We start from the raw sequence: 27,522 nt of genomic DNA on the forward strand, positions 1-27,522 counted from the left end.
CCAGCACTGTGCAAAGACGTCTCCGTGGTCATGTGGCCAGCATGACTAAACGCCGAAGGTGCATGGAACGCTGTTACCCTCCCACCAAAGGTGGTTCCTATTTTTCTACTTGCATTTTTACATGCTTTCAAACTGCTAGATTGGCAGAAGCTGGGACAAGTAATGGGAGTTCACTCTGTTATGCGGTCCTAGGGATTCAAACTGCCGAACTGCCAACCTTTCTAATTGACAAGCTCAGCATCTTAGCCACTGAGCCACCGCATCCCTCAGTAATTGTTTATTGGTTGGTAATGTCCACCTCTTCTGTCATACATTCAGAAATCTCATAATCAGAAGATACAGGGCACAATGCCAGATGCGGTTTATTAGAACGAGAGTAGAATATACAAGTCATGAGTGGTTCTTCATTTTCTATTTTAGTTTTTAAAATACTTTGTGCACACATATTATTATTATTTTTTTAATTTACACCACTGCACATGAAGCAATCAATTTTTTTTAATGATTATATCTGATTGATTTCTGGTGTGCCCAAACATTTTTAGACTTCTAAAATTATACATACTTTAGATCAAAAGATCTATTAGCATTTTTAATGATAAAAATATAGTTAAAAAAATTCCAACCAGTAGAATGAAAATTGATCATTTTACCAATAATTGTTTCTTTTACAACTGGTACCCCTGCACTGAGATAATTATAAATTCATAAAAGGCACCACACATCTTAAAGCAAGTAAGTAACCGAAACTAAGCAACTTTCTATGAGTTCCTTACTGTACAAGCACAAACATTTTAAGGCAAGTGTTCCATGTGCAAAATACACAATACAGGTAAAACCAACATTAATGTTACATAGTCTTACACCACCCTGGTAAGAATTTTGGCCTCACTATATACAGTACATTGAAAATATCTTCTCTAGCATAGTTCAATCTAACATTTTGCCATTAATGTGGCCCTCATTACACCGAACTTCGATCTTTTAATATTTCAGTTGTGCTTTCAAAAGAGTTACTCTCTTTTTCGTGACTCTTCTTTTAGAAAAGTCCATATCAACTTATTCACGATGTCGGGCTGATCTTCTTGGAGCCAATGGCTGGCTTCAGACAAAACAGTAAGTCGAAACTGATTTTTCACATACATTCTTGTGATTTCTGCCATCTCAACTTCCATAAAAGGATCTTTTTCTCCCCATACCAATAGGGTTGGCATGGTGACTTCATTATGCTCCAGCGGCAGGCAACTTCAACAAGAAAAGTTCAGTTTAGTTATAAATCACACGTTTCCATTGGTAGCTAAAATGGATGCAGATGTGCCGTTGCATTCTTATTGTACTCAAACAAACCCCTCTCCAGGGACACTAATTAATGCACACAATGGATCTGGTTCAGACCTTTGTATATTAGAATTAGTGACTGATCTGAAAATTTTACTTTTACTTTTAGCAGAAAGTATTTTGCCCTTTAGCTGTATAGGAAATCAGTAATATTAAGAAGATTCCATTAAGCTGTATAGAAGTTACATCAGAACACGTGCACAATTAATGTTTAATGCCTTATGCAAAAATACAGCAGCTTTTAATATATAGGTAGTCCAGTGACGTGCGGTCACCTTTAGCCCTGGTGAGGCACTTTTTAGACTTGTGGACTTCAACTCCCAGAATTCCACAGCCAGGCATGCTCAGTTCCAATTTAAAGCGACAGCATTTTTCCCCCTTGCAAAATAAGTTTTCCCATTCTTTTTCTTCTCCCTCCCCCTCCTTCCTCCCTCTCTCCCTCCCTCCCCCCTCTCTCAAACAGACACACACACACAGAGAACTTCGATCCCTCTCTCATTCACTCACTCTCAAACACAAACACAGAAGTTGGATTGGATATATTTTCCAAAGGCTTGAAAGCAGCTCCTCTGCCATACCCCCCCGCTTCCCCTGCTGCCTTCTGATCAAACTTTTTGAATTTCTCCCCCCTCCCCACACGCACCTTTTCCAGCTGTTTCAGAGACGATTTCAACTCTGCTTCTCCCTGCCCTGCCCTCCCCTCTTGAAAAGCCAGAGCTCTGTCAGACTGAGCTAGTTGCTCCCAGAGAACTCTAAAAAGCCTCTAAAAATGCCCTCTACAGGAGGCGAGAGAATACGTGCCTCATTTGCATAAGGAATTATTTGCTTGTTAACCCTTGCTTAACTCTTAAAAGGCGAAAAATTCCTTATGCAAAAGAGGCCCCTAGTTCTCTGGCCTCCTTCTAGTTAATACTGAGAGTAGACACCAAGCCACTGTGACTTGAAATCTGGTAGCAACTACCCTGGCTTTAATTATTTTAAGAAAATTATTTAAAATCCTTTCCTTTCCCAGAGGAGACTGGTGAGGCCCCGCCTCCCTTGCCTCTAGTGACTGCACGTCCCTGAGGTAGTCCTCATTTAGGGCCTGCCTTGTACAGTGATCATCTGAGTAACTTCAGTGGCGAGAAAGTAATTTTACGACCAATCCTTGTATTTATAACCTCTACAGATACGTAAAGGAAAGGAAAACGAAGTAAGATCATAAGCACAATAATGGTTTCACTTAGCAACTGCTTTGCTTACTAACTGCAAGTCCCAATTGTGGTCACTAAACAAGGGCTACCTTAATGCAAGGGTATCAAACTCTATTTCATTGAGGGCCACATCAGGGTTGTGTTTGACCTTTGGGGTATGTGTGGCCAGGTTTGGCATGGCCAGCTCAATGTCACTCCTATCAGGGGCACCTGTGATAGCCCAAGCGTTCTGCTAGCGAAAATGTGCTCCCAAGCTCTTTTTTTGGCTGCCACAACCTCCTACAACCCTCTGCCACAGAGCTCCGTTTTCACTGGCAGAGGGTTGCAAGAGGCTGTGGCAGTTGCCTCTTGAAAAAGCACCTTTGGGGAAGGTACTATCATACTTAGTTTAAACTTGTAAACCCACATGCATTGACTTGGCTGCTGCAAGATGGCTTGGCACGACAAAACCGCGGTCCACTAAAGCGCGCCCGATTAAAGCGCGTACCTGACGTCATTAGCAGCGCGACAAATACGACCGCGGAGAAAAAAGGGCGCTTTAAAAAGCGCTTTTAAAGCAAGCCGATTCACGTTAAGGTAAGGGTTAGGTTTAGGGTTAGGGTTAGGTTAAGGGTTAGGGTTAGGGTTAGGTTTAGGGCTAGGTTAAGCGTTAGGGTTAGGTTTAGGGTTAGGTTAAGGGTTAGCGTTAGGTTTAGCGTTAGGTTAAGGGTTAGGTTTAGGGTTAGGTTTAGGGTTAGGTTTTGGGGGGTTAGGTTTAGGTTTACGCGTTAATTTTAGCTTTACCGCTCACAGCGTGCTTTTTTCGTCGCGCTGTGATGACGTCAGGTACGCGGTTTTGTCGAGCGCGCTTTAGCCGACCGCAGTTTTGTGGTGGAACCGCAAGATGGCATGCTGTATTTAAAACATGATTATGGCTCTTACTTATATTATTGTGTATCATCAAAATCCAGAAAGTCTTGAAGGCAACAATGTATTGATGAAAAATAAGCCAGATTTATTTGCTTGATGTAAGAAGAGGAACTGACCTGAAAAAATTCCGATAGTGATTAATCGGACCAGTTAGTGCTCCTGGTTGGGAAAATACATAAAGATAAGCTTCAATATCTTCTGTTGTTAACCCACAGCTTTTCTTTCCAATTCTACTAGAATGGCTGGTAAAGATGTTTTTCAACACCTGTATCAATACATAAGCAAATAAATACAAGATTTTAACAGCTGCCCCAAATGATTCAGGGTTGAGTGTAACGTAATCCAAGTGTAACCCCACAAAGGAAAGACATCAGCAGGTTCTACAGATTTTCAAAATTAGCAAAATATATTGCGTTTGGGGGGGGGAGGACATTTCCACGCAGAAGCTGGTTTCAACCGAAACACTCAAAATTGCACTTGTGCTGCCCACAGGAATCTTGATTGCTGTGGAATCTATGGTAGTTCAGGAGTGCCCTCTCCAATTAGCCAAAGAGAGAATGTCAATATTGTTTGCCCTCTTAATCCGAATCTCATTGTATTTGTTTGGTTGCAAAGAAAAAACATGTGTGGAGAAAGGACAAAATAATCTCTTAGATCCACTAGGAAGGATGGATGAGGAGGAACCAAGACAAAGCAAGAATCCATGCCAGCGGGAAACAACCTGCAGCTCCAGAGGAAAATTTTCAGGATTTTCTCAGTCAGTACTAGAATTAGAAGCTTCATTGATAGTTACTAAAGTTTCACATTAAAACTGTTGTAAGTACAGATAGGCCTCGGATCATGACCACTCATTCAGTGATGGTTCAAAGTTACAATGTCACTGAACAAGGGGGATTTAAGAATAGTCTTTAGAGTTCTGACTGTCACAGCATCTCACAGTTGTTCATGCTAGCTTCCCACAACAATGTCAATGGGGAAACCAGCAAGAAGTTAGAAACTATTCTACATTCTGACGCATCTGCTTGTAGCATCCCTTTTCCCCTTCAAGCGAAGACTCTTGTAGAACATGCTGTAGTAATTCAGAGGACAGACAGAGTATGGACTTCTGAGTTACTTATTTAGTCAAACTTATTCTCAAATAAAAGAACAGCAAATTCAGCTGTGTTCATACGAAGTATCCTTATACCCACATATCACAAAACAAATATTTAAGGTATGCATTTTAACTCCAATATTTTAATGACTGTTAAATATTAAAAGCACACTTTTCATATCTGCATGCTTTTCCTTCAAGAGTGCATGGGAACATGGAAAGTCACCCATTCTCTAAATATGCTCACCTTAAAATCATTTATTGCGAATATAAGTTCCGGAAACCATGGCATTTGGAAGAAATAGTAGTTGGCAGATTTAATCATCTGTGATGGATGTCGCACAATGTATTCTTAAAAAGAAAACCATGAGTTAAAAATGAGAAACTATGGTCTTTGAGTTATGTTCCGTTATACTAATCTTTTCAAATAAGGTATTCTTAATAGGAGTAGCTCAATTTTGTACAAATTTACCAAGATACAAATCCAATTCTATTCAGTGCATCTTATTATTACTATTAGTACTCAATTCTTATGTCAAATATCTTTCTTTTTAGAGAAGCAAAAAGAGCTAAAATGTGTGTGTTTTAATTTAACACAGTGAGATCAGTGGTGGGTTCCTACCGGCGTTCCTACCGGCGTTCCTACCGGTTCGCTGCGTGAGCATGCACACTTGAAAGAAACTTGCTCGCACATGTTTGCAATTGAAAGAAACTTGTTCGGAAAGCAAGGAAACAGTGGAGGAGTGGCAATTCAATGTGCTGCCCCTGATCATCTGGGCTTCAGAAACTGAAATAAAGGTACATTATATTGCCGAAAGTGTTCGCTCAGAACTGCTTCTGATTATGTGGATGGGTGAGCGAATACTTTTGGCAATATAGCGTAGGTATAACCCAAAGGCAAGTGGACAGGCCCACTTTCAAAGCAATAGAGAACCAGTTCGCTCTCTGCTTGACAACAGAGCTACCAGTTCGGTAGAACCAGTGCGAACCAATAGAAACCCATCACTGACTAGATCCTGCACTGGTCTTTTTTTTTTTTTAAACGTAATTTTTATTAAGTTTTTTACAAAAACAAAAACCAAATTCAACATCCATTCTTCCCATTCCTAAGAATGTCCACTTTTGTTTAGCATCTTACATTCTTTCCATTCATTTTTCATTTGCGATTCCCTCTTTACATTTATAATTCCTATAATCTAATATTTACAAATATCAATATTTTACTTTCATTCATTATTCCTATTCTCTAACCACTGATACCATTTGTCCCATACTGTATAGTGTTCTTTCTCTTCTTTATCTTGCAGTTTGAGTGTTAATTGAACCATTTCCGCGCAGTCCATTATTATTTTTTAATTATCTGTTTTCGGAGGGTATGCCGTCTATTTTCCAATTTTGGGCATATGCTATTCTTGCTGCTGTCAGAATATGAATTATGATAAAATTGATTTCCTTTGTAAACATTCCTCTAATTATCCCTAACAAAAACATTCTGTTTTAAGGAACTGATAATGAAGATAAAGGTGATGAGGAAATAAGAATCAAAAAGGGGTTGAGAGAAAAATATAAATTCTTAATCTGGATAAATAATAGTTAAATAATTCTATTTAACTATTCTCGACTGCTGCTCAAATACCTCTTCTATAGGGAAGCATTGGGAATTTTTTTTCTGGAATATTTTACCTTACATTCCTAAGTAGCATATGGACCATTTTTGCATTCAATGTTTCTTTTGCAGATTTTATGCATTATATCAAACTTGGTCCTGTTCTATTCAGTTTTCAAAGTTATACTGCTGATGGATAGGTGGAGAGTAGTCCCAAGTGTCTTTCCATAATTTGTTTTCAACGTTATGATGAGTTGGAAGAAATAATAGATTGCAATTACATTTGGGGAAATTTTGCTATTTGAGAGATAGGGAGGGGTGTGACGTGCCACATCCCTCAGGAACTAAGTTCCATAGCTGTGTTCTATAGATGTTCCTATGAATTGAAAAAAATAGCTAATAGGTCCACAATTTAAACCAGATTTCTCTGGGAGACACTTTCAGATCCATGAACTTGGACGCAAGAATTTTCCAATCAGTGTCACCATTCCTAAGAATTTTGGAACTGAACACTATTGACAGGTATCAAGGTTAGGAAACATAGATTATAACATCTAACTGATAGAAGAAGCAGAAAAAAGTCAAAACAATGGAGCCATGTAAATAGTTAGGTTTAACTGCCTGTCTCTGGATATTTTTATATTATACATACTCCCACATTTGCTTATTTTCAATATTACTGCCTCCTTTTTTCCCTAGAACAGTGGTTCCCGAACTTGGCAACTTTAAGACTTGTGGACTTCAACTCCCAGAATTCTCCAGCCAGCAGAGCAGAGCTGGCTGGAGAAGTCTGGGAGTTGAAGTCCACAAGTCTTAAAGTTGCCAAGTTCGGGAACCACTGCCCTAGAACAACAACTATGAGATATGGGAGAACCCAAAGTTGGTAATAGGATTCACAGGTCTTAAAACAATTTCCCATATCTGGTGCCTCCCAGAAGTGTTTGGAGGACAGTTCCCCAAATTCTCCATCAGTATTCTGGGAAGTATAGTCTTGGCACATCTGGGAGGAAGACATCTTTGATACATTTATACTCACACATCCCCCCCCCACATATAGTTGAAGATTTATACCAGAGGTAGTATTCAGCAGGTTCTGACCAGTTCTGGAAAACCGGTAGTGGAAAGTTCGGAGAACGCCAGCTGACCAGGAGGAAATGGGGAGTTTGCAGTAACCTTCCCCTGGAGTGGAGTAGGGGGGAATGGAGATTTTACAGTATCCTTGCCCTGCCATGCCCACCAAGCCACGCTCATCAAGCCATGGCACGCCCACCAAGCCACTGGTATCAGCCACAGAACTGGAACTTAAAAAAATTGAATCCCACCACTGATTTATACATACATACAATTGCAGAACACGCAGTTTACCAATCAGGAAAAACATAACTTGGAGAAACCAAAGTACTCTACAGTTCTGTAATTTTTCCAAACAAACAAGATCTTTTGTCAGTTTTTCAACACATTCAAGCAATTATGGGATAAAGCAATATGTATACGTCCTGTATATTTCATTTCTGTTTATTTTGCTCCAGTTTCCTAAACCAAAGAATTTCCTAGTTATAATTGTTATGTTAGGGCCAGACAGATGCAACTTCAAATTACCACATAACTTTGCATTTGTGATTTTGGCCTAATAATTCTCTCAGATCTACAATTTAAGCTACTTGAAGTAAATGTAGGACATATATAAATGAAGATGATGGCCAAATACAAGCTGCTGTTTTTTAGAAATATTTGCACGGAATTTCTTAACGCTGCAGCTTTTCTTTTAAACTCACCTGTAAAAACGGAGGGATGCGGAAAATTCACAACAATAAGCTTTGTCACCATTTCTGGATAACAAATAGCAACTCGCCAAGCAATCATTCCACCCCAGTCGTGACCAATCAGCACACACTTGCTGTATCCTGTTGTTTAAAAATAGATTTTTGACAGATGTTTATCAACAGTTCCACGCAAATAAATTATCACATCAAAGGAAATGACAGTGGATTTTGCAGTATATTTGCAAATATCTCACATTTTTCTCCTTTGGCAAATGATTTACACCACCAGACGTAGGTGATCTATTAATAAACTTTTCAAGAATCATAGCTAACAACCTAGCAAGAACAAGGTGGGAAATTTCAATGTGTTTTCAAATGTGCCTTAAATTTCTACTTTCAACCTTTGTAACCCAAGAATATTTATAATTCTACTTTACCAGCTGATTTTAAAAATGGTTTGCAAAAATCTAAGAAGAAAACAATGAATTAATGCTAATTATTATTTACTCATATAATGTGTAGGCTACAACCCCCTGGTTTATGATGATCTAATTCAGTCATGATCATAATTAGATGATTTAGTCAGAAAAAATGTTTGAGATGATCCTTTGAATATTGCTTAAACAATACAAATCCAATGACTCTTTGGAGCATGTTATATTGTTTGGACAATTATATTTTGTCTAAATTTATAGGATCATTAATGATATTAATTGAAGAAATAATACATTATAACTCTTTCAGGCTGCTGAAGTAGTACATTAAGAGTGTATATGCCATCATTCATTTCTTGTTTGCCTCTGACTCTCTAGCATTATATTGTTTCAATCTTCCATGTGACTAAAAAAATAAAAAAAATACCCTTCTTTGATTAAATCTCAGTTTTCCAAAGCCATTTATTTTATGGGACTGTAGGGGACTGTAGATGTGGTATGTTTGTAGTGAGATTTAACTGCATCTTTTAAAAATAAATATATTTTAGTAGTTTGTTAATAGCCTTTTATTTAAAACGTCTTCAAAATTATTATCTCCCATGATTTCAGATCTGCCGACTTAATGGTTAAAGATATTAGGAATATTCAGGCATCTAATATGTGACTTAAACTCTGCTTATCTCAATAAAATGTTCTGTGTATGTCAAAACATCTGATTTTTAACATGTTGACTTCATAGATCACGGGTGTCAACCCCAAGGCCGGCAGGCTGGATCTGCCCTGTAATGTGGTTGGATCCGGCCCATGGGGCCATCCTGGAAAATGTAAGGAGCCAGCCCACATCACTTTGGCACAGTCCACCCAATGCGAAGAGGAAACATTGGGCCAGTGTGGTCTACCCAATGCAAAGAGGAACCATGCCAACAGTTTGGGGAGTGATGTCAAGCTGGCCATACATACCCAGTTGGCAATGCCCAGTGAGTGATGTCAAGCTGGCCACGCCCATTCAGTTGGCCATACCCACCCAGTTAGCCATGCTCACCCAACCTCCAGAGGTAAACCACAGCCTGATGTCTCCCTCAATGAAATTGAGTTTGACACCCTCTCATAGATAGTCTTTAAACTAAGATTACTCACTTGAATAAAGTAGCATGAGCATACTTGATACAACTGGAGTTTGGACATGGCCCAAAATATGCCAAAACTAATACTTTTATATGTGCATAGGTACAGTTAAGCTAATATATACCTTACTATCTTACTAAAATATATTATGTGGAAATTTCAATTGATCAAAGTAGGTGATGGGCAGCCAAAGTCCCTAAGCCTCAGATGATGAATAGCACCTGGGCAAATCCTATCAGCAACATCATCAATGAAGCACTGTAGATATGTGTTGTGGCCCAGCAGGAGCCGTTAGAGCTGCCACCAGACTCCGACAGCGAGGGGCCCTATGAGTCGGCTTTGGAGGATGTGGAGGACCCTGGACAGGGTTCCGACTCCGAGCAGGGTGCAGAGAGGCTGGTTGGACACCAGGAGGTGCCTGAGCCTTGGACCAGTGGGGAGGAGACAAGGGAGTGTGATCCGGACATCAGCAGTGGGGAGGAGCCAAGGGAGTTGTTCCTAGATGCCCGGCACCTGAGACTTACTAGGCGTAAAGAACAGTTGCGAAGTTACAGGAGGTAATTGCACTCAGCTGCTGGTAATTAGGCTCCTCTCAAGACTATAAAAGGAAAGCTTGTGCACACGCCCCTTTTGCAGGAGTCAACGCATTTACGAAAGTTGGAGAACTGTTGTGTTAGCTTGGCAGGCTGGATTGCTGCCAAGGCTTGTCTGTGCTGGTTTGCTGCCAAGGACCTCTCTGTCTGTTAATAAATTCCGTAAAGTATCTTTGGCTCGGCGTGCTTTGGTGTGGGACGAGGGGGGTCAGAACAGATATGTATATGGCAAAATATATAACAGAAGAATGAAAAACATTACTTTAAATCCAGGACAGTTGTATAACAATTTAAGTTGGTAGGCAAGGAATAAATCAAAGGTGCCCATGCAAATCTGACTTTTAAGAAGAGCATCTTCTTGCCATGATGATAAACCTTTAGTTTTATCCTTTGTTGATTTCTTTACGTCTTCTATTATCTCCTTCCCTCCTAACATCAACTTCTCACTCTTTTTTATTTTTTCTAATATGCTTTATCATCAAAGAAAATAACATGGTGGATATGCATTTGTGCACTGACTGAACATTTAAGCGCTTGGAGAAATGCTTTAGTTTACATTGTTTCTGTGTGAAAGGAATAGCTGTCGGTGGTTTCGTGTCGCTAGTATACAAAAACAATTACATCACACTGAACTTATAACTTACTAAATCTATGAATGTGCTCAATGAGAACATTATCCTAAAGTTTGAAGTTTCATTAAATGAGATTCTGACCATAAATAAATATAATTACTGTGTTATAAAGTATTTCCCCTAATTTGCATTCCAATTAGCAAAAACATTCAGAACTCTTTTGTTTTATTTTTAGCTAACAAGAGATTAATTTGCATTAAATCGAACCTTTTACCGGGGAGGGGGGGGGAGGTTCATCCTTTGGGGAGAGAACCAGAATCCAGCAGAACTTCCCTATGGTGGGAAAATGTAATGAGGTGATATTTGGCTTTTCCCCACAGCCCAAAATGCTAGAGCTTATTTTCAAGAAGATAGCAAATTGGAAGGAAAATGAAATTGTCTATCCTTTCGGTCCATATCACAATTATCCAATTCACAGCATGACTGGTTTAAGCTCTGGAGCTTCATTATCTGGAAAGACCATTCTGCACCCATTTAAGCATTGGCATCTGAGCTCTAGATATACAAAACCAATTAAAAATCCCCAAAATTTTAAAAAAAGAAACAATAAATTGTAGGAACTAAATTTACAGAAAGAAAAGAATATATGCTATATACATGCACATCAACAATCACCTCAAAAAAGACTTTGTTAAAAGAAATATATTATCATCTAGCTAGTCCCTTTTCCAGGGTTATTATTATAAATTGGGCAGCAGGGCTGCTCTTCACACACCAAGAAACTCCAAGACATCCTTTATATCTGTAATCAGACAATCCAGCTTGTAATTCTCTCGGTGGGCGGGAGCATCTGTTTCTCCATAACCTCTCAAATCCAAGGCCACGACTCGATATTCACTCTTAAATTCACGCATTTGATGTCGCCAAGAGTACCTAGTAAAAAAGAAAGTTTTGCTTCATAACTGTTCTGACTGCAAAAACAATTCATATAGGAAGCACAAAATGAAACCATAAAACTGAAGACAATAAGACCATTTGCACTGGTTAATAAAATTGAAAAGATATAAAACCCTTGTAAAATCAGAACAGAATCAAACTGTAAAAACCTGAATTACTTGATGCTTTCTTGCAATAATTGTCACTATCAAAGTTTAGCTGAATGTGATGAAATCATGGTCCTTTTCATACATAAACTAAACCAAAGTTTCAAAAATTATGTCTTGTTAAATAAATCACCATGACCTGATTATACCCAGCATGAATCTATTAAACTAATACCTACACATCTCTTTCTAGTTTTTAATGCATACATATTACTAATTGGAACACCAGAGAGAAGCAAGCTGAAACCAATTTGACAACCCAAAAAAAGAGAACTTTTAAGTTGATCAAAGCAGCTTTCACAGGGCTTGGTTATTTTAGCAGGGTTGGTTGATTTAGCACTAGCTGTAGATGTGCTTCTAATATATTCCCTGGATACAAAATAAATATTGCAATGATACAGTATTTTATCATCCAATGAACATTATTCCATTTGTGCAGTTTTAATACTGCCATTGTACCTGAAGGCTCAGGTATGATACTTCATTTTCCAATCAGAACAGAATATAGGTAGTCCTCGACTTACAACACTTTGTTTAGTGACCTGTTGTGGCCCAGCAGGAGCCTTTGGAGCTGCCACCAGACTCCGACAGCGAGGGGCCCTATGAGTTGGCTCTGGAGGATGTGGAGGACCCTGGACAGGGTTCCGACTCAGAGTAGGGCACAGAGAGGCTGGTTGGCCACCAGGAGGTGCCTGAGCCTTGGACCAGTGGGGAGGAGACAAGGGAGAGTGAGCCTGAGGTCAGCAGTGAGTTGTTCCTGGATGTCCGGCACCGAAGAGCTAATAGGCGTTAGGAACAGTTGTGCAAGTACAGGAGGTAATTGCACTCAGCTGGTGGTCATTAGGTTTTTCTCCAGACTATAAAAGGACTGCTCGTGCACACGACCCTCTTGCAGAAGTCAACGCAAGAACTAATATCGGAGAACATTATTGTGAGCTTGGCAGGCTGGATTGCTGTCTAGCCTTATCTGTGCTGGATTGCTGCCCAAGCTTGTCTGTGCCAGTTTGCTGCCAAGGACCTGTCTGTCTGTTAATTAAATGCCGTAACTTATCTTTGGCTCGGAGTGCGTGTTGGTGTGGGACGAGGGGGGTCAGAACAGTGACCATTCAAAGTTACAATGGCACTGAAAAGAGTGACTTATGCCCATTTTTTCGCACCTATGACCATTGCAGCATCACCATGGTCACATGATTTACACTCAGGTGCTTGAAAACTAGTTCATATTTATGACAGTTGCAGTGTCCCGGGGACATGTGATCACCTTTTGTGACCTTTTGACGAGCAAAGTCCATGGGAAAGCCAGATTCACTTTACAACTAATTTAACAACTGCAGTGATTCACTTAACAAATGTGGCAAGAAAAGTTATAAAATGGAGCAAAACTCACTTAACAAATTTCTCACTTAGCAACATAAATTTTGTTAGCACATAACAATTGTAAGTCGTGGACTACCTGTAACAGAGTTGGAAGGAATCTTGGAGGTCTACTAATCCAACCCTCTGCTTTGGCAAAAAAACTTATACCAGTGATGGCGAACCTTTATAGGAGCCTGGGGAGGGCGAAAACAACCTCCCCGCTCCCCCAGAGGCCCTACAGAGGCTTCAGAAGCTTCCCTGAAGCCTCCGGAGTGCAAAAAACCGGCCCTATGGGCAAACCAGAAGACTTCCGGTTTGCTTGTAGGGCCAGTTTTAGCCCTTTGGAGCCTTCAGGGGCCCTCTGGAGGCCTGAAGGCTCTGGAGGGCAAAAAACGACCCTATGAGGAAACCAGAAGTCACTTCCGGTTTGTTTATAGAGCCGTTTTAAGTCCTCTGGAGCCTTCAGGGACCTTTAGGAGGCTTCCCCCGAAGGCTCCGGAGGACGAAAAACAGCCTCTGTTTGCCCATAGGGCTGTTTTTTTGCACTCCAGAGCTTTGGACCTTCCCTGAAGCCTCCAAAGGGCTTCCGGGGAGGGCAGGGGGGCTGTTTTCGTCCTCCCCAGGCTCCTATAAAGCCTCTGGAGCTTGAGGAGAGCGAAAAATGGCCTCAAAAGAAGGCCAAAGTCAGCTGGCTAGTGCGCGCAATGCCTGACAAATGGCTCCGCGTGCCACCTGTGGCACACGTGCCATAGGTTCGCCATCCCGGCTCTCTACCATTTCAGACAAATGTTTGCCCAATTTCTTCTTCAAAGAAAACATTGTTTTCTTCCAATGTTGGAGTATTCACAACTTCTGAAGTCAAATTATTCCATTGATTAATTGTTCTAACTGTCAGGAAATTTCTCCTTCGTTCGAGGTTACTTTCACTTTCATTGCAATTCAGCTGGTTCTATCCTGTTCAGGCGAACCGGTAGCAGTGGTGGTAGGAGGCTCCGCCCTCCCACCCGGACATAATTACGTTCCGTTTTTGACTCTCTGCGCATGCATGGAAGGCCATACGCAAGTGCGCGCACTCACATTTGTGAACCGGTAGCGAAGGTAAGTTGATTTCACCCCTGCATTGAAGCCTATACAATTAGATATAATTAAGGGAGGTCTATTCATCTAAGACTGTAATTCCTTTTGAAGGAGATTCTTTCTGCACTAATAGTTCCCTGTCCCCAAACTACTCTCATGAACTCTCTGAATCATTTAAATAAATATAGCCATAAAGATGGCTAAGTGCTGAGGTATTAATGGCTTTCAGCAGCCCTGGGGAACTTGAAAGAGGGACAGCCGGGACAGATGCAAAGATAGCTGTTTTCTTTATCTTTCTTCCTTTCAAAACAACAACAATGGACAAAAAGCAAATATCTAGGCCAGAAATATTAGGTCTCCAGCATTTTGTTGGGAAGAGAATTATTTTTTTCAGGTGGAAAACAAAAGAGTAACATGTTCACATACTGCAATCAATGGAATATATCAAATGTGAAACGAATTAACTTCAGTGCACACTTTCTAAGATTATAATCATAATTATTTAACATTATTCAGTCAATTTCAGCTGTCCTTTTTCCCATGAAATTTCTGATTGTATGTTATGGGAAAATGTCCTAGTGGTCAAGGTGAAATCAATCACCCAGAATAGGACTTTTTACTGTGTGGGTTCAGTTGGAGAATGATTTGATTGGTGGACTGAATCTAAATGCCACAATGTACTGTGCCCTTCTGATTCTATGAAGATCAAAACTGTTGGAGCGTTTTTATCACTTGTATACTCGGGAAAAACTCTGTATTGCAAAACAGAAAATCTACTGAGAAATGAATTGCATAAACAAAAGGTAAGATGCATTGCTTAATTATTTATTTGCAATATTTATTAACTATTAATGAATAGTTACGCTGTCCTCGTTTAGTAGAATGATCACAATTGAACAAGGCTATAGGAAGGTTGGGATTTATATATCAAGGATATAAGAAATACTTCGGTATCTCTCACAACCGACTCACTTTTATGTATATAATATTGTAACCTATAGCATGTGTTTCTCTGTAGATATTAATACTTTTGTGCAAATCTCTTTGTAACAAGATAAATATTTCTTATCTATCCCCATTGATAAATTCAGGCTCTCCTAATCTCTTAACTAGGCAAAGTATGGGGCAGTAGTGGGTTTCAAATTTTTTTAGAACCTCTTCTGTAGGTGTGGCCTGCTTTGTGGGAGTGGCTTGCTGGCCATGTGACTGGGTGGGAGTGACTTGCCAGCCATGTGACTGAGTGGGAGTGGCTTGGCAGTCATGTGACTGGGTGGGCATGGCCGACTTGTAAAATGTGGTGAAACTCATTTAACAATGCTCTTGCTTAGCAACCAAAATGTTGGCTCAGAAATTCTGGCATTTGAAGCACGCAAGTCTTAAAGCTGTCAAGTTACAAGACCCTTGCACCCCTAACCCTTCTAAAAAAAAACAGGAATGTTCAAACTTGACAGCTTTATGACTTTAAGGTTTAGATAGGATTCTTAGAGGCGGATGGGGCGATTGGTGAGCCAGCCAATCAGTGAGCGGTGGGTGGGGCAAGCATGGTGCGGACAGGCGGGGGGAGTGAGCTGGAACCAGTTCTAAATGGCACGGAAGATTTGTGGAACCTCTTCTATAGAAGATGTTAGAACTGGCAGGAACCCACCCCTGGTATGGGGTGTGAGGCCATCAGACATTTTTTATATTCCATCATGCAACAGCTAAAGAAATTCCAAGCCCACAAGTGGAAAATATGACTAGATTGCAGAATTTGGAGATTTCTGGTATGTTCCCAACAACAGTAGATCCATTCTGAAGATGTGACTGGAATCTGATATTGTTCTTTGTGTGGCAATAGACTCATATTCTAGCAAATGTTGGAGACTTGAGGGAATACAGATAATATACAGTGTGTGTCCAAAGTGTTGTTTTCTTGGTTAACATGGTGAATAGAACAATATTCTAGAAGTATATTTTAGAAATGCTTTTGTTTTCTCAAGGAGAAATTGTATCATGTATACCCAAGGGTGATATTTCAGGAAATCAACTCTTGCTCAATATTGACATCTTCAACACCAGCGTATTATTATCATCAATATAGTTTTAGTGCAGAATCTTGATATACAGAATACACGTTTATACTGAAGTCACATGTTTTTCCCAGTGACATGACTACTGCTGGGAATACAAATGCCATGTAGTAAGCTACTTAAGTCTCAGCCTGGATGAAATATGAACAGCACCAGAAAATGAAGTTTTTTCCTACAGGCACAATCATGAGGTCTGAGTAACATTCTTTACAGCAAGATGCAGAGAAACTGAGCCAAGGGCTTTCTCTCAGCCTGCCTTTATTCTTTGATTTGTTTATGTATCTAAAATAGTCCCATGCTGGCTTTCATTTCATCAAAAATTCATATCCTAATGCAAATATAAGTATAAAGCAGTAAAGTAATATTTAAATGTAGGTGCCAAGAGAATTTCTTCAGGAAGAATATTCCATAATGGAAGCACCCTAGTGGAATTCCACCCCCCCCCCTTGCTTCCTTGGAACTGAATGACGCACTTCTAACTCAGGGCGCTGTTAGATGACCCTAATGCAAGAGCTCCATTAGCACTGCTTTAATAAGATTTTTTTCCTATGAGAACTGCGCATATTCTCCAAAAGAGGTTTCAGAACGCACAGGAACAAGTTTTTACAGTTTTGTGGAGCTGCCTTGAAAATAGCTTTTGATAGTTAGCAATAGCAATAGCAGTTAGACTTATATACCGCTTCATAGGGCTTTCAGCCCTCTCTAAGCGGTTTACCGAGTCAGCATATCGCCCCTCATTTTACCCACCTCGGAAGGATGGAAGGCTGAGTCAACCCTGAGCCGGTGAGATTTGAACAGCCGAACTGCAGAACTGCAGTCAGCTGAAGTAGCCTGCAGTGCTGCATTTAACCACTGCGCCACCTCGGCTCTTCCTGCGGTAGCTGCAGATTTTTTTCACAGTGAAGTCAAGTGGCGGAGAATACACACATGTCTAGAGGCAGTGAGAAACACTGTTCAAAGGAACACCTCAGCTTGGAAAAAGACACAATGGCTTTAGAAATTCAGAGTGAGTTGGTTCACGCAGGCTCCCACTGAAGCATTCAGTTTTGAAGGATTTGCCCAGCCCTACGACCCCAGTGGTGGAATTCAGCCAGTTCGCACCGATCCGGGAGAACCGGTTCTTAACTTTCTAAGAGGTTCAGAGAACTGGTTGTTGGAAGAAATCTTCTTTTTTTTTTCCTGCTTTACAGGGCTAATCCTGTAAGGAAGGCAGGAAGGAAACACTCTGGTGTTGTTTCTAGCCTAATCTCTATTGCCCTGCTTACAGAAACTGCCTCTCCGGTTAACCCCTATTACACTGTAACAGCTAAGACAAAGCGCCTATCGACCTGAGTAATGTTGAGTTGGCCACGCCCACACGGTCACATGACCACTAAGCCCTGCCTACCCACCTGGTTATGAGGACAGAGAACCGGTTGGTAAATTATTTGAATCCCACCACTGAACGACCCCTACGTATTATGTATAAACTGAGCACAGGATTGAGTCTACTGCTCTTGTTATGTGCATTGTAGGATAGTTATAAGCCATAGTAAACAGTTAATTTTCATCTTCGCATCTTCTGCAAATTTACTGGTTATTTAGCTTGCCCTAAATTTAGCCTTGGAACATTAGCTTTTAAATCTTGTTACATATACAGGTTGCTGTTGCAAAACTAATTTAATTTTAGATTACTTCATCTAAAAATGAAGAATTTCTTCCAGGGTTATGTCCTCTTAAAAGGTAATTACTTAATCTTATAATTTCAGTAATGGGAACTTCTAAAAAAAACCCGTAACAACTACACAAATACTGTGCTTTCAGCAGGAGCATTATATGCTGTGATTTCCCTATAATTATTGTATGTCCTCTTTAACTTTCTAAATTATTTTAATGTTGTCGCTACAAAGGTGTTCTGAAGCAACATAACAGTTCTATTTATATTAATGGTGTGACTAAAAGCATTCTATGCCATTAAATTGGTTAGATAAACAGCAGTGAGGTGGGTGGGTGTTGTTTTCCAGTCACTCAATGGAGCAGGATCCCCAACTGAAAACAGGATTATTGATCCAGTACACAAAAGTAGAAACACAAGTCATATCAATTAGAATAAGAAAGCAAGCAAACAGGGGATTTACCAGAATTCTGGAAAGCCATGAAGCAGAAGCATAAGAGGTTTACCCCTCTCTCCAGCAGCTACATAGTGGAATCTCAGCCCAGAATCCTGAAAAGGGAATGGAAGACACATTGTATTTTTACATTTATATATAATTAGCAATTTAGCAATTTAATAAATTTGTATGCCACCCAATCCTGTAGGACTCTGGGCGGCTTACAGAAACAAGATAAAAAATAAAAATTAAAAATAAAGAGAGATACAATTTAAAAAAAACAACACACCATACATTCCGTTTAAGTGGGGCTGGACCTTGTTCAACAGCCCCAGGCCTGCCGGAACAGCCAGGTTTTAGTGGCTTTTCGGAAGGCCGAGAGAGTGGGAAGGGTCCGGATCTCTACGGGTAGATCGTTCCACAGGGCCGGAGCAGCTACAGAGAAGGCCCTCCCCCGAGGGGCCGCCAGCCAGCATTGTCTGGTCGACGGCACCCGGAGAAGGCTTAGAAGGCTTAGGAGTTGCGAAGGCTCAGCGATTAAAGAAAGCTGGAAAACTGACAAGTCCAGGTTTGAGACCCGAGTGCTGGCAATGGGGTGAGCGCCCGTTCCTGTCTCAGCTCCTGCCCACTTAGCAGTTTGAAAGCATACAAATGCAATTGGATAAATAAGTATCGCTGGCCAATTGATCATGGAAAACGTCTTCAGACAACACTGGCTCCCTTGATCAAGAAAAGGAGATGAGCGCCATGCCCTAGATTTGGGCATGACGAGACAGGGAAACCTTTATCTTTTATATAATATTTATATATTTATATTGATGGAGAAAAACAATAACAAAAACTAGATTGGCAGCATTAGTAATCAAGCAGCATGCAAATGGATCAAGCATTTCCTTTAATCATTAAGACCAGGGCTGTTAAACTCACGGCCTGCAGGCCAGAATGTGTCATGTGCTGGCCACGTCCACACCCAGTTTAGGAGTGGGGGGAAGTTGAGACACGTCACCTGATGCCGCTGTGACGATGTGAGTTTGACACCCCTGATTTAAGACCTTAAATTTATTTTGTTCTCAGTCTGAGTCTGTATGTGTGCAGTTTGAACAGGGGTGGGTTTCTCGCCCCGTTCCAACCGGTTCGGTTGGAACGGGGCCGGCGGCGTCCTCGTGCACGCGCGCGGTGCACGCATGCGTACTAGCGTCTGCGCGACGCTCCAGCTGCTCCTGGACGATTGCGCAGGCGCTGTATGCGTCCTGCGCATGCGTGGAAGCGCAGAACTCGTCAAAACCGGGTAAGGACCGCGGGTGTGCGGGCGGGCCCTTCGCCGTTCCCGGAAGTTACTTACTTCCGGGTTCGGCGACCAACCGGTTCACAGGGACCGCCGCGAACCGGTTGAAACCCACCCCTGAGTTTGAACTGCAGCATCTGGTATTGGTTTATTGTTACTCCAAGCAGTTACCTTCTTAAATGATGTCCTTAGTCTCCCCTTTCATCTAAATTATAGCTCATACAGATCTAAATACATATAGATATTTATAATACAAAGGATATTGGAGTGACACAACAGATTTAGTATACTTGTGAGAATATTTGTCCCTACTGCATCTAAAGGAGATACTTCGCAGTTACTAGTTTAATGAGCTCAAGTGCTGCTCCCACAAATAAGTTCTTGTAGAAATTTATCAAAGTACCTCCAGAGAGTAAATGAGCAGAAGAGCAGAAGCCCGTTGACTGCTATATTGTGACTTTGCACCACCAATGAAATGACCAGATTAGAGGAACTGGTTTAAATAGAAAGGCAGATTGCAAAAGCGCTGTGGGAAAAAGAGAGCAAATGGGTACCAGAGACAATATTTTGCAAACACTGCCCTCTAGCATTCTGTAACGAGATCTCTGCAAAATTAAACGCATCTGTGATTAACTATTCAGTAGGATGCTGCAACAGCAACAATATTGGCTTCCCACAAAGGCAACAAGAAGATCTGTGACATGAAAAAGACCGACACATTTTCTATAGAAGCAGCTTTTGTGAGCTGTCACTTATTGCACAAAACATGTATTGATTCTGATCTATACACCCCATCTACACATCCTCAAATCTGGACTCTTATTTATTTTGCAGCATTTACCAAATGCCTTAATCTGAATGACTCTGAGCAGCACACAAGGGCAAATAAACACTCAGAAGACCCAAAAGTTTAAATAATACTATAGTGAATGACAACACATAACTGCAAGGGGGAGAAAAAAATAGAAATTAAGAGGAAGAAAACAACGTTCCATCACTGAAATTCAGCAGTAAAATGGCCACATTTCAGCACCCCAAATTTGGGCTGTTTTTGAGGGTTTACACTGGATTTTAAGGATAGAAATAGTGGTATCTTGTCTCATAAGAGTATCCTTGCTCCTCTCTGGACCCTTATTTTAGAGGAGTGGGGGAACCTGCAGAAATCAGTTTTTTTGTGATCAAATATAAATCTAGGGTGCCAGGAGATTGCAAATAATGTCCTTAGTGTGTTTTGTAATCAGCTGTGTGCTTAGATGGGGTAATCAATCCTAGTTTTAAGTTTCTGGTCAGCCATAGTGGGTTTACTGTGGGTCAGTTGTTTTCCTAAATCCCTCCATCTCACAGGGTTGTTGACGGACAAAGAATGAGTAAGATCCTCATATAATTTGCATTGAGCTTTCACAGGAAAGATGGGTATGCCATGCCTACATAAATAAAATCTTAGGGGGAAAAACCAGTGGTGGGATTCAATTTTTTTTTTTTACTACTGGTTCTGTGGCCGTGGCTTGGTGAGTATGGCATGGCTTGGTGGGCATGGCAGGGGAAGCATACTGTAAATTTCCATTCCCACCCCACTCCAGAGGAAGGATACTATAAAATCTCCATTCCCTCCCCACTCCAGGGGAAGGTTACTGCAAAATCCCCATTTCCTCAGCTGGGACTCAGGAGGCAGATGGGGGCGGGGCCAGTCAGAGGTGGTATTTACCGCCTCTTCGAACTACTCAAAATCTCCGCTACCGGTTCTCCAGAACTGGTCAGAACCTGCTGAATATCACTTCTGGAAAAAACTAAAAGTAAAATAAAATAAATAAATAAATAAATAAAAAATCTTAGTAACATAAACCACAGCATAATATGAGACCAGAATCCATTCAATATGTATTTGTTATCTCATAAACACAAGGTTTCTTCTATTCTATCTGGTACCCAGAACCAATAGGTGAGGAAGACCAAAGAAAGAAGACAATGCTGTGGCGCAATACTGGAAGAAGGAAGATTTGCCTACTATTCAAGAACGGACATTAAAAGTAACAAACCTAGCAGAGATGGCTAAAATATCAGCATATCTCGAGGACCACTCAAATGAGAGATATAAACTGGAGTGGAGAAGATGGATTGACTATATTCAAAATAAATACGGGACTAAGAAATTCCAGATAGTTTATGACTGAAGAAACAAGGAATGATACAATCTGTTTAGAGCTAGCCTAGCAAAGAGGAGTTAAAATTCAAATGAAAGATGATACTAACTTTCTTCAAGTTTATTTTAGAACATCTGTTAAAGATTTATACCCTGTATTTGTTCTGGGAAGTCGCGGGGGAGGAAGGTTGGGGGAGGGGTTCAGGTGGGGTGGGCGGGGGGGGGAGGTAAATATTTGCAAAAAAAAATTCTTTCTAAAAATTTTCAATAAAAAAAGGAGACAATGCCACTCCCCAAATCCAACTCATTTGACACGTCTCAGGAAACCTCCAAATACCAATCTACTGTATTTCCTTCAAATACTGTAAGCCAACTTCCCTTCTAAATTATTGCAGTGTGAAAACCTTGTAAAAATGTGAAGTGAAATGTTTGCAGAAAATCTGTTTGAACCTTTGGTAGTGGCTCTTTAAAGAATCTGTCAGCAAGGCAAATACAGTGAATCTTGGTTCACCTCTATTCCAGGAAATCCATAAGGTTGTCGGGGTTATTATCCCAAATTTGTTTTGTGAATAGCTACAGTTCATAAGAGACTCAATTGCCTCCATTTCCTTCTAGTTAATTTATCCCAATGTCACCGTAACATTCCAGGTACTGGATAAAGTTAGCTGTACGCCATGCACACTCGTGCCATAATAAACATGTAGTGAAACCTGGATGGAAAACATCACTTGATGGGAGAGGAGATGCCCATTTCTTCTGCATGACCATTAAATCTCACAAACTGCCCAATGTATGCCCTTTGCATAATGACATCATGATGGGAGTTACCTAATTACACTGTATCGACCTGAAGGATGTAATTTGTAGCTTTTGTTCAATAGTGCCATTATGTAAGGGATACTAATAGCTACGAATGACGAGACCTTAACGTAAAATTAATGTAGATTGATTTACCTCATCTGGACTTCTTCAAATGCATCTGTCCATTATTTGGCAGGGGGGGCATGTCTGGACAGAAACCTGGCCCATTACATTAAAAATCCCTTGAAATCCAAGGGTTACTGTAATAGTTTTTAAACTATTGCTGCTGTGGATAAACATCCTTCTTTGGATGCTTTTTATGGACCATAGGGCTGCTCAAAAAGATGCTGTCTCACTCAGCTTGCATGGTTATTTTTCATACTCTTTCAGTTCAAACAAACAAGTTCTCTGCTGAGGCTGCTAATAAGGACACCAACTGGGCACTGTGGATTCTTGTCTGTTAACAATTATCTTAAGAGCTTCTATTCATTGCATGCTGACATCAGACAGCTGTGAGAGACTACCATCCAGATGCAATGCAAAAATGTCTCTTAGGTTTTTGCTCTGGATAATTGCAAAATATCTAGGCAGCTGACTTCTGCTTTGTTCATATGGCAAGCTGAAGTTTGGGTTACAATTATAGTATAGAACTGTAATTACCACACCTAATCATTAGAAAGCTAAGACTAGGAAATCTTTTCAAGAGATTTTAAACAAGATATCCTTATCCTAGCTGCTCCCCTTTGCTGGGTTACGAAGGGGATAACATTTTGTTAAGCATTTATAGTGGTTCTTCACAAAGCTATTTCCTATAAGTCTTTTTACCACCATATTACATATATAATATAGAATGTACATATTCAAGAGCAAACAATAGCACTGTTTCGCTCAGTGCATTAACCTACAGTTTTGGTTTATTGCATTGTATGAACTCAGCAAAATGTTTTGAAAAACAAGCACAGCTTAGTGTGTATACAAATTCAGTCAGACATGACATAACATATAGCGTATTATGGCAAAATGTGTTTGTGTGAATTCAGCTGTGGTTTATTACATAAACCATGGTTAAAGAAATCATGGCTTCGCAAGTTATTAGAACGAATCAGTGTTAAAATTCATTTTATATCAAGGTAATTCAGTTTTGGATACTTTTTAAAACTACAGAATGCATTCTTATTATGAAAATATACACAGATTCCACTTTACAGTGCTCCTCCAAAAAAGTATTCAAAATCAGTATTTGTAGTAAACTACACCATTTTGAGAAAAATATCTATTCAGCGCATTAATTTAAATGAAATCATTTTTCTCCATTCGGCCTTGTTCTCAGTTTTGGGTGTATATGTTTAGGAAGGGCATTTGCAAATTGGGATGTGTACAGCCAAGGAGAAAACTTAGCACTGATGATGTTACTTCATTTGAGTAATAAAACATCTGCAAGAAAAAGAGAGTACCAAGGATCGTTTTAAGACAATAAGTGCCTGGAAAGAAAATGCTACAAGGTGCAATTTGAAGCCTAGGATATGTTTAACCTGGAATAGGAAAAAAACACCTGCAAAGATTTTGATAACTTTCTTCAAATATTTGAAGGTCACAAAGAAAACAGAATTAAAAAAAAGTTTAAATAACAAGTTGATTTTGACTGGATATCAGAAACTATTCCTAATGGTAAGAGCTGATCAGCAATGAAACAAATTACCTCGAAAGTGGTAAACATTCCTGTGCTAAAGGCATTTAAAGAGAGGCTAGGGAGCTATCTATCAGGGATGCTATAATAATATTATACTAGTACATTCTTGCACTGTCCAAGTAATGGACTAGATAATTTCCAACCTCCCTTACCTTCTACTGGTATGACTGTAATAGTATATGAGAAAGGCCTTGAAAGATGGATGAAGAATTACTGCCTGGAGGACAGTCAAATAACAGAAGGGGCAGCCCACAGCTGCATAATAGGCGGAGAAAGAAGCTCCAAATGGATCCTTGCTCAGGCTGTAAAAGAGATAGTGGAGATTGCCCCATTTCCGAAGACTGTGACTCTGATCTGTTTCTTGCCCCGAGGCAATCACATATATAATTTAAAAAAACAACTGAAAGGAAATCTTAGAAACACTCATCTTGAAAAAGACATACTTTATATCAGTGGTCTCCAATCTTGGCAACTTTAAGACCTGTGGACTTCAACTCCCAGAGTTCCTCAGCCAGCAAAGCTGGTCCACAGGTCTTAAAGTTGCCAAGGTTGGAGACCACTGCTTTATATAACTCAATCCATTCAAAAAGCTGTAAAAGTATGCAATACACATCATTAATTAACTCAGTTTGCCGGCTTTAAGTGACACCCAGAAACATCAACTAAGCACGCAACTGGAACACACCAAAACTAAGGTGTAGTTGGCCAGTTTGTATTGTGCTGACTCAGCCATGTAAGTTCTGTAGCATGGAAGATAGAATCCTCTTTCTGGAACCAGATTATCTTTGTCGGCCAACTACTATTGTTAATCTCTTACAACTAATGATTGCAATAATTGCTTATGAATATTAGAGCCAGTTTGGTGTAACAGCAAAGGCATCTGGTTAGAAAGGAGGAGAACAGAAAGCCAGCTCACCGATCTTGGGAAAAGAGGCAATGGCAAACCATTTATCTATTCTTATCCAGGTAATCTCTGTGAATCGAATACAATTGACCTTATCATTTCTATTTTCTTCTGCAGCTCCTAGTAAAAAAAACTATTGTGACTAGACATTTTTTTAAACATGAAATGATGATGTTGCTAAGACTTTAGGATAACAGCAGCGGTTAATGGTTAACGACAGAATGAATGGAGTTGGGAAGTGATCATCCTCAAAGTCCACTAATAACTGAGCTGATGATGGGAAGTTTTAATGTGTTTAGAAGGTATGAAGTTGTGGGGGACCACAAAGCAAGACAAAGTAAAGGTCACCTTGGAGCCAAGCATTGTAAGGGGCTCCCTCAAATTTAGCCAGAGATTAGATGACATCACCTCCTTGTGTCCTGTGCTGGGAAAATGTCAGCAATGGCAAGGCAGAAGAATTTACCCACACTAGTGAGTTGGTCTCGTGGTTAAGGCAACAGGCTAGAAAGACAGAGACCATGAGTTCAAGTCCCACCTTAGTCACTCGAGTCAGCAGGGTGACCTTGGACCAGTCACAATAAGCCCACTCAGAGGGTGGTTGTTGTGGAGAAAATAGGAGGAGGGAAGTACGTTGGGCATTTTCCTGTCTTGAGTTAGTTGCAAAAATAATAAAGGTGGGATATAAATAAATGAATATTTTAAAAAGCATCTTTCTTGCCTATTATAATTGGAATCAATAATGTACCACAACGCGGTCCACTTAACAAGAGGCAGATCTTGCATTAATTCATGATTGAAGTCCTAAGACTAGTTGCAAAGCACATCTGAAAAAGCTGCATAAATATATTTGCAGATCCTATCAACTTCCTGGTATACCTTGTTTAACTCCATCGGTGGGCTCAATTCCCCCCCCTTTTTTTTTTAAAAAAAGAGAAGATATATTTTAACTTTTGAAAAGCATCTATAGAGAGTCTCAGTCATCCAGGTCATGGCTGTGCCAAAGATGCCTTTTCAGAAGGCAACCAGCCTTTGTTTTTTCCTTGAAGTTTGATTTCTTATCCAAGAAGCATCTTCAATTCAATTCTGAAGAAGCTTCTTGGATGAGAAGTGAAATCAAGGAAAAAAACGAAGTACACTTGCCATTTGAAAAAGCCCCCTTTGAGACATTGAAAAACACTATCCCCAGCCAAACTACGTAGTTTCTCTACAAATGCTGAAGGGGTCATTCTGGAGAGATGTGGCCAGTTTGTGGTCACAGCTCATCAAAACCAAGCACTGATGAATCCAGTAATCCTCCAGTTCACAAGACCAGATCACCCAGCTCATCCTTGCCTTCCCAACACTGAATTTATATTCAGATGGCTGCCTGCAGTCCCATGGCCCAACCTTCCCCCTCTTCCAGGATTTTCACCTTGCCTGACATGCAGCGGGAGAGATTCTTAACACGCACTTAGCACACATCAGTCCATGACAAAGCGAACTGGACTCTCCTCCATTCAGTCTGCAGCGTCGGTTGAGTTTTTTTTTTTTTTAGTGGCAGCAAAAAAAGGTAGGAACGAAGGAGAAAGCAAGAAACGCAGCAAGGCAGCAGCGTCCAGGACCCACCGCCTAAACCAGTGTTTCTCAACCTTGGCAACTTGAAGATGTCCGGACTTCAACTCCCAGAATTCCCCAGCCAGCATTCGCTGGCTGGGGAATTCTGGGAATTGAAGTCCAGACCTCTTCAAGTTGCCAAGGTTGAGAAACACTGGCCTAAACTATAAGTGGCGATCGAGCCAACTGGCCCATTCGCCTCAAGAAGCAAAAGTCGGGTAACCCTCCAGAAAGCCAAGGGTCGGGTTTTTTTTTTTTTTTTGCTCCGATTTACCTTGATGCGGACATAGCAGTGAGTGCCCAAGGAAGGGTCACTGAGGCATCCCGGCGGGTTCTCTCGGATCAGCCACTGGAAGGTCTTGCCTGGCCTGGTGCCCAGGCTCCACAAAAGTTTCAGCAGCTCGATGCAGGCGCAGAGACCACAGTAGCCGTGCACCAGAGCCCAGAAGAGCACCGCCTTGACGCTCACCATGAGCCTGGCGGAGATGCACAGCCAGGGGAAGAAGCCGGAGTCGCGCTAGCTCGTTCGCTCTCGTCCTCTTCCAGCAGCAGCAGCAGCAGCAGGAAAAGCGGCGGGCAGCAGCGGCGATGCGCCTTCACTCCCCCTCCCGCGAACTCAAGATGGGCTCCGCCAGCGAGAGGACAGCGCGGAGGAAGCCGAAATCAACAGCAGCATCGCGACGGCGACGGCACGGAGGCGCGCAGATGATCAGGCAAACCGGGCAGGGGAAGGGAAGAGACACCGAAGGGACACCCGCCTGCCGCTCTTAAACGAGCAAACCTCCGGG

The 27,522-nt window shown here is 40.8% G+C and overlaps 1 protein-coding gene across 1 annotated transcript; it reads right to left on the reverse strand.

The window, feature by feature from the left end:
• Nucleotides 1-1,013: 1,013 nt before the first annotated feature.
• EPHX4 (epoxide hydrolase 4) lies at nucleotides 1,014-27,206 on the reverse strand. The gene is made up of 7 exons (XM_032217206.1): nucleotides 27,009-27,206; nucleotides 18,349-18,434; nucleotides 11,402-11,559; nucleotides 7,915-8,043; nucleotides 4,781-4,884; nucleotides 3,557-3,705; nucleotides 1,014-1,245 (listed from the first exon to the last, which is right to left on the reverse strand). The coding sequence occupies exons 1-7, from the start codon at nucleotides 27,204-27,206 to the stop codon at nucleotides 1,014-1,016; spliced, it is 1,056 nt and encodes a 351-aa protein (XP_032073097.1).
• Nucleotides 27,207-27,522: the final 316 nt, after the last annotated feature.

The sequence above is a fragment of the Thamnophis elegans genome, chromosome 5 (genome assembly GCF_009769535.1).
Source record: "Thamnophis elegans isolate rThaEle1 chromosome 5, rThaEle1.pri, whole genome shotgun sequence".
NCBI classification, from domain to species: domain Eukaryota; kingdom Metazoa; phylum Chordata; class Lepidosauria; order Squamata; family Colubridae; genus Thamnophis; species Thamnophis elegans.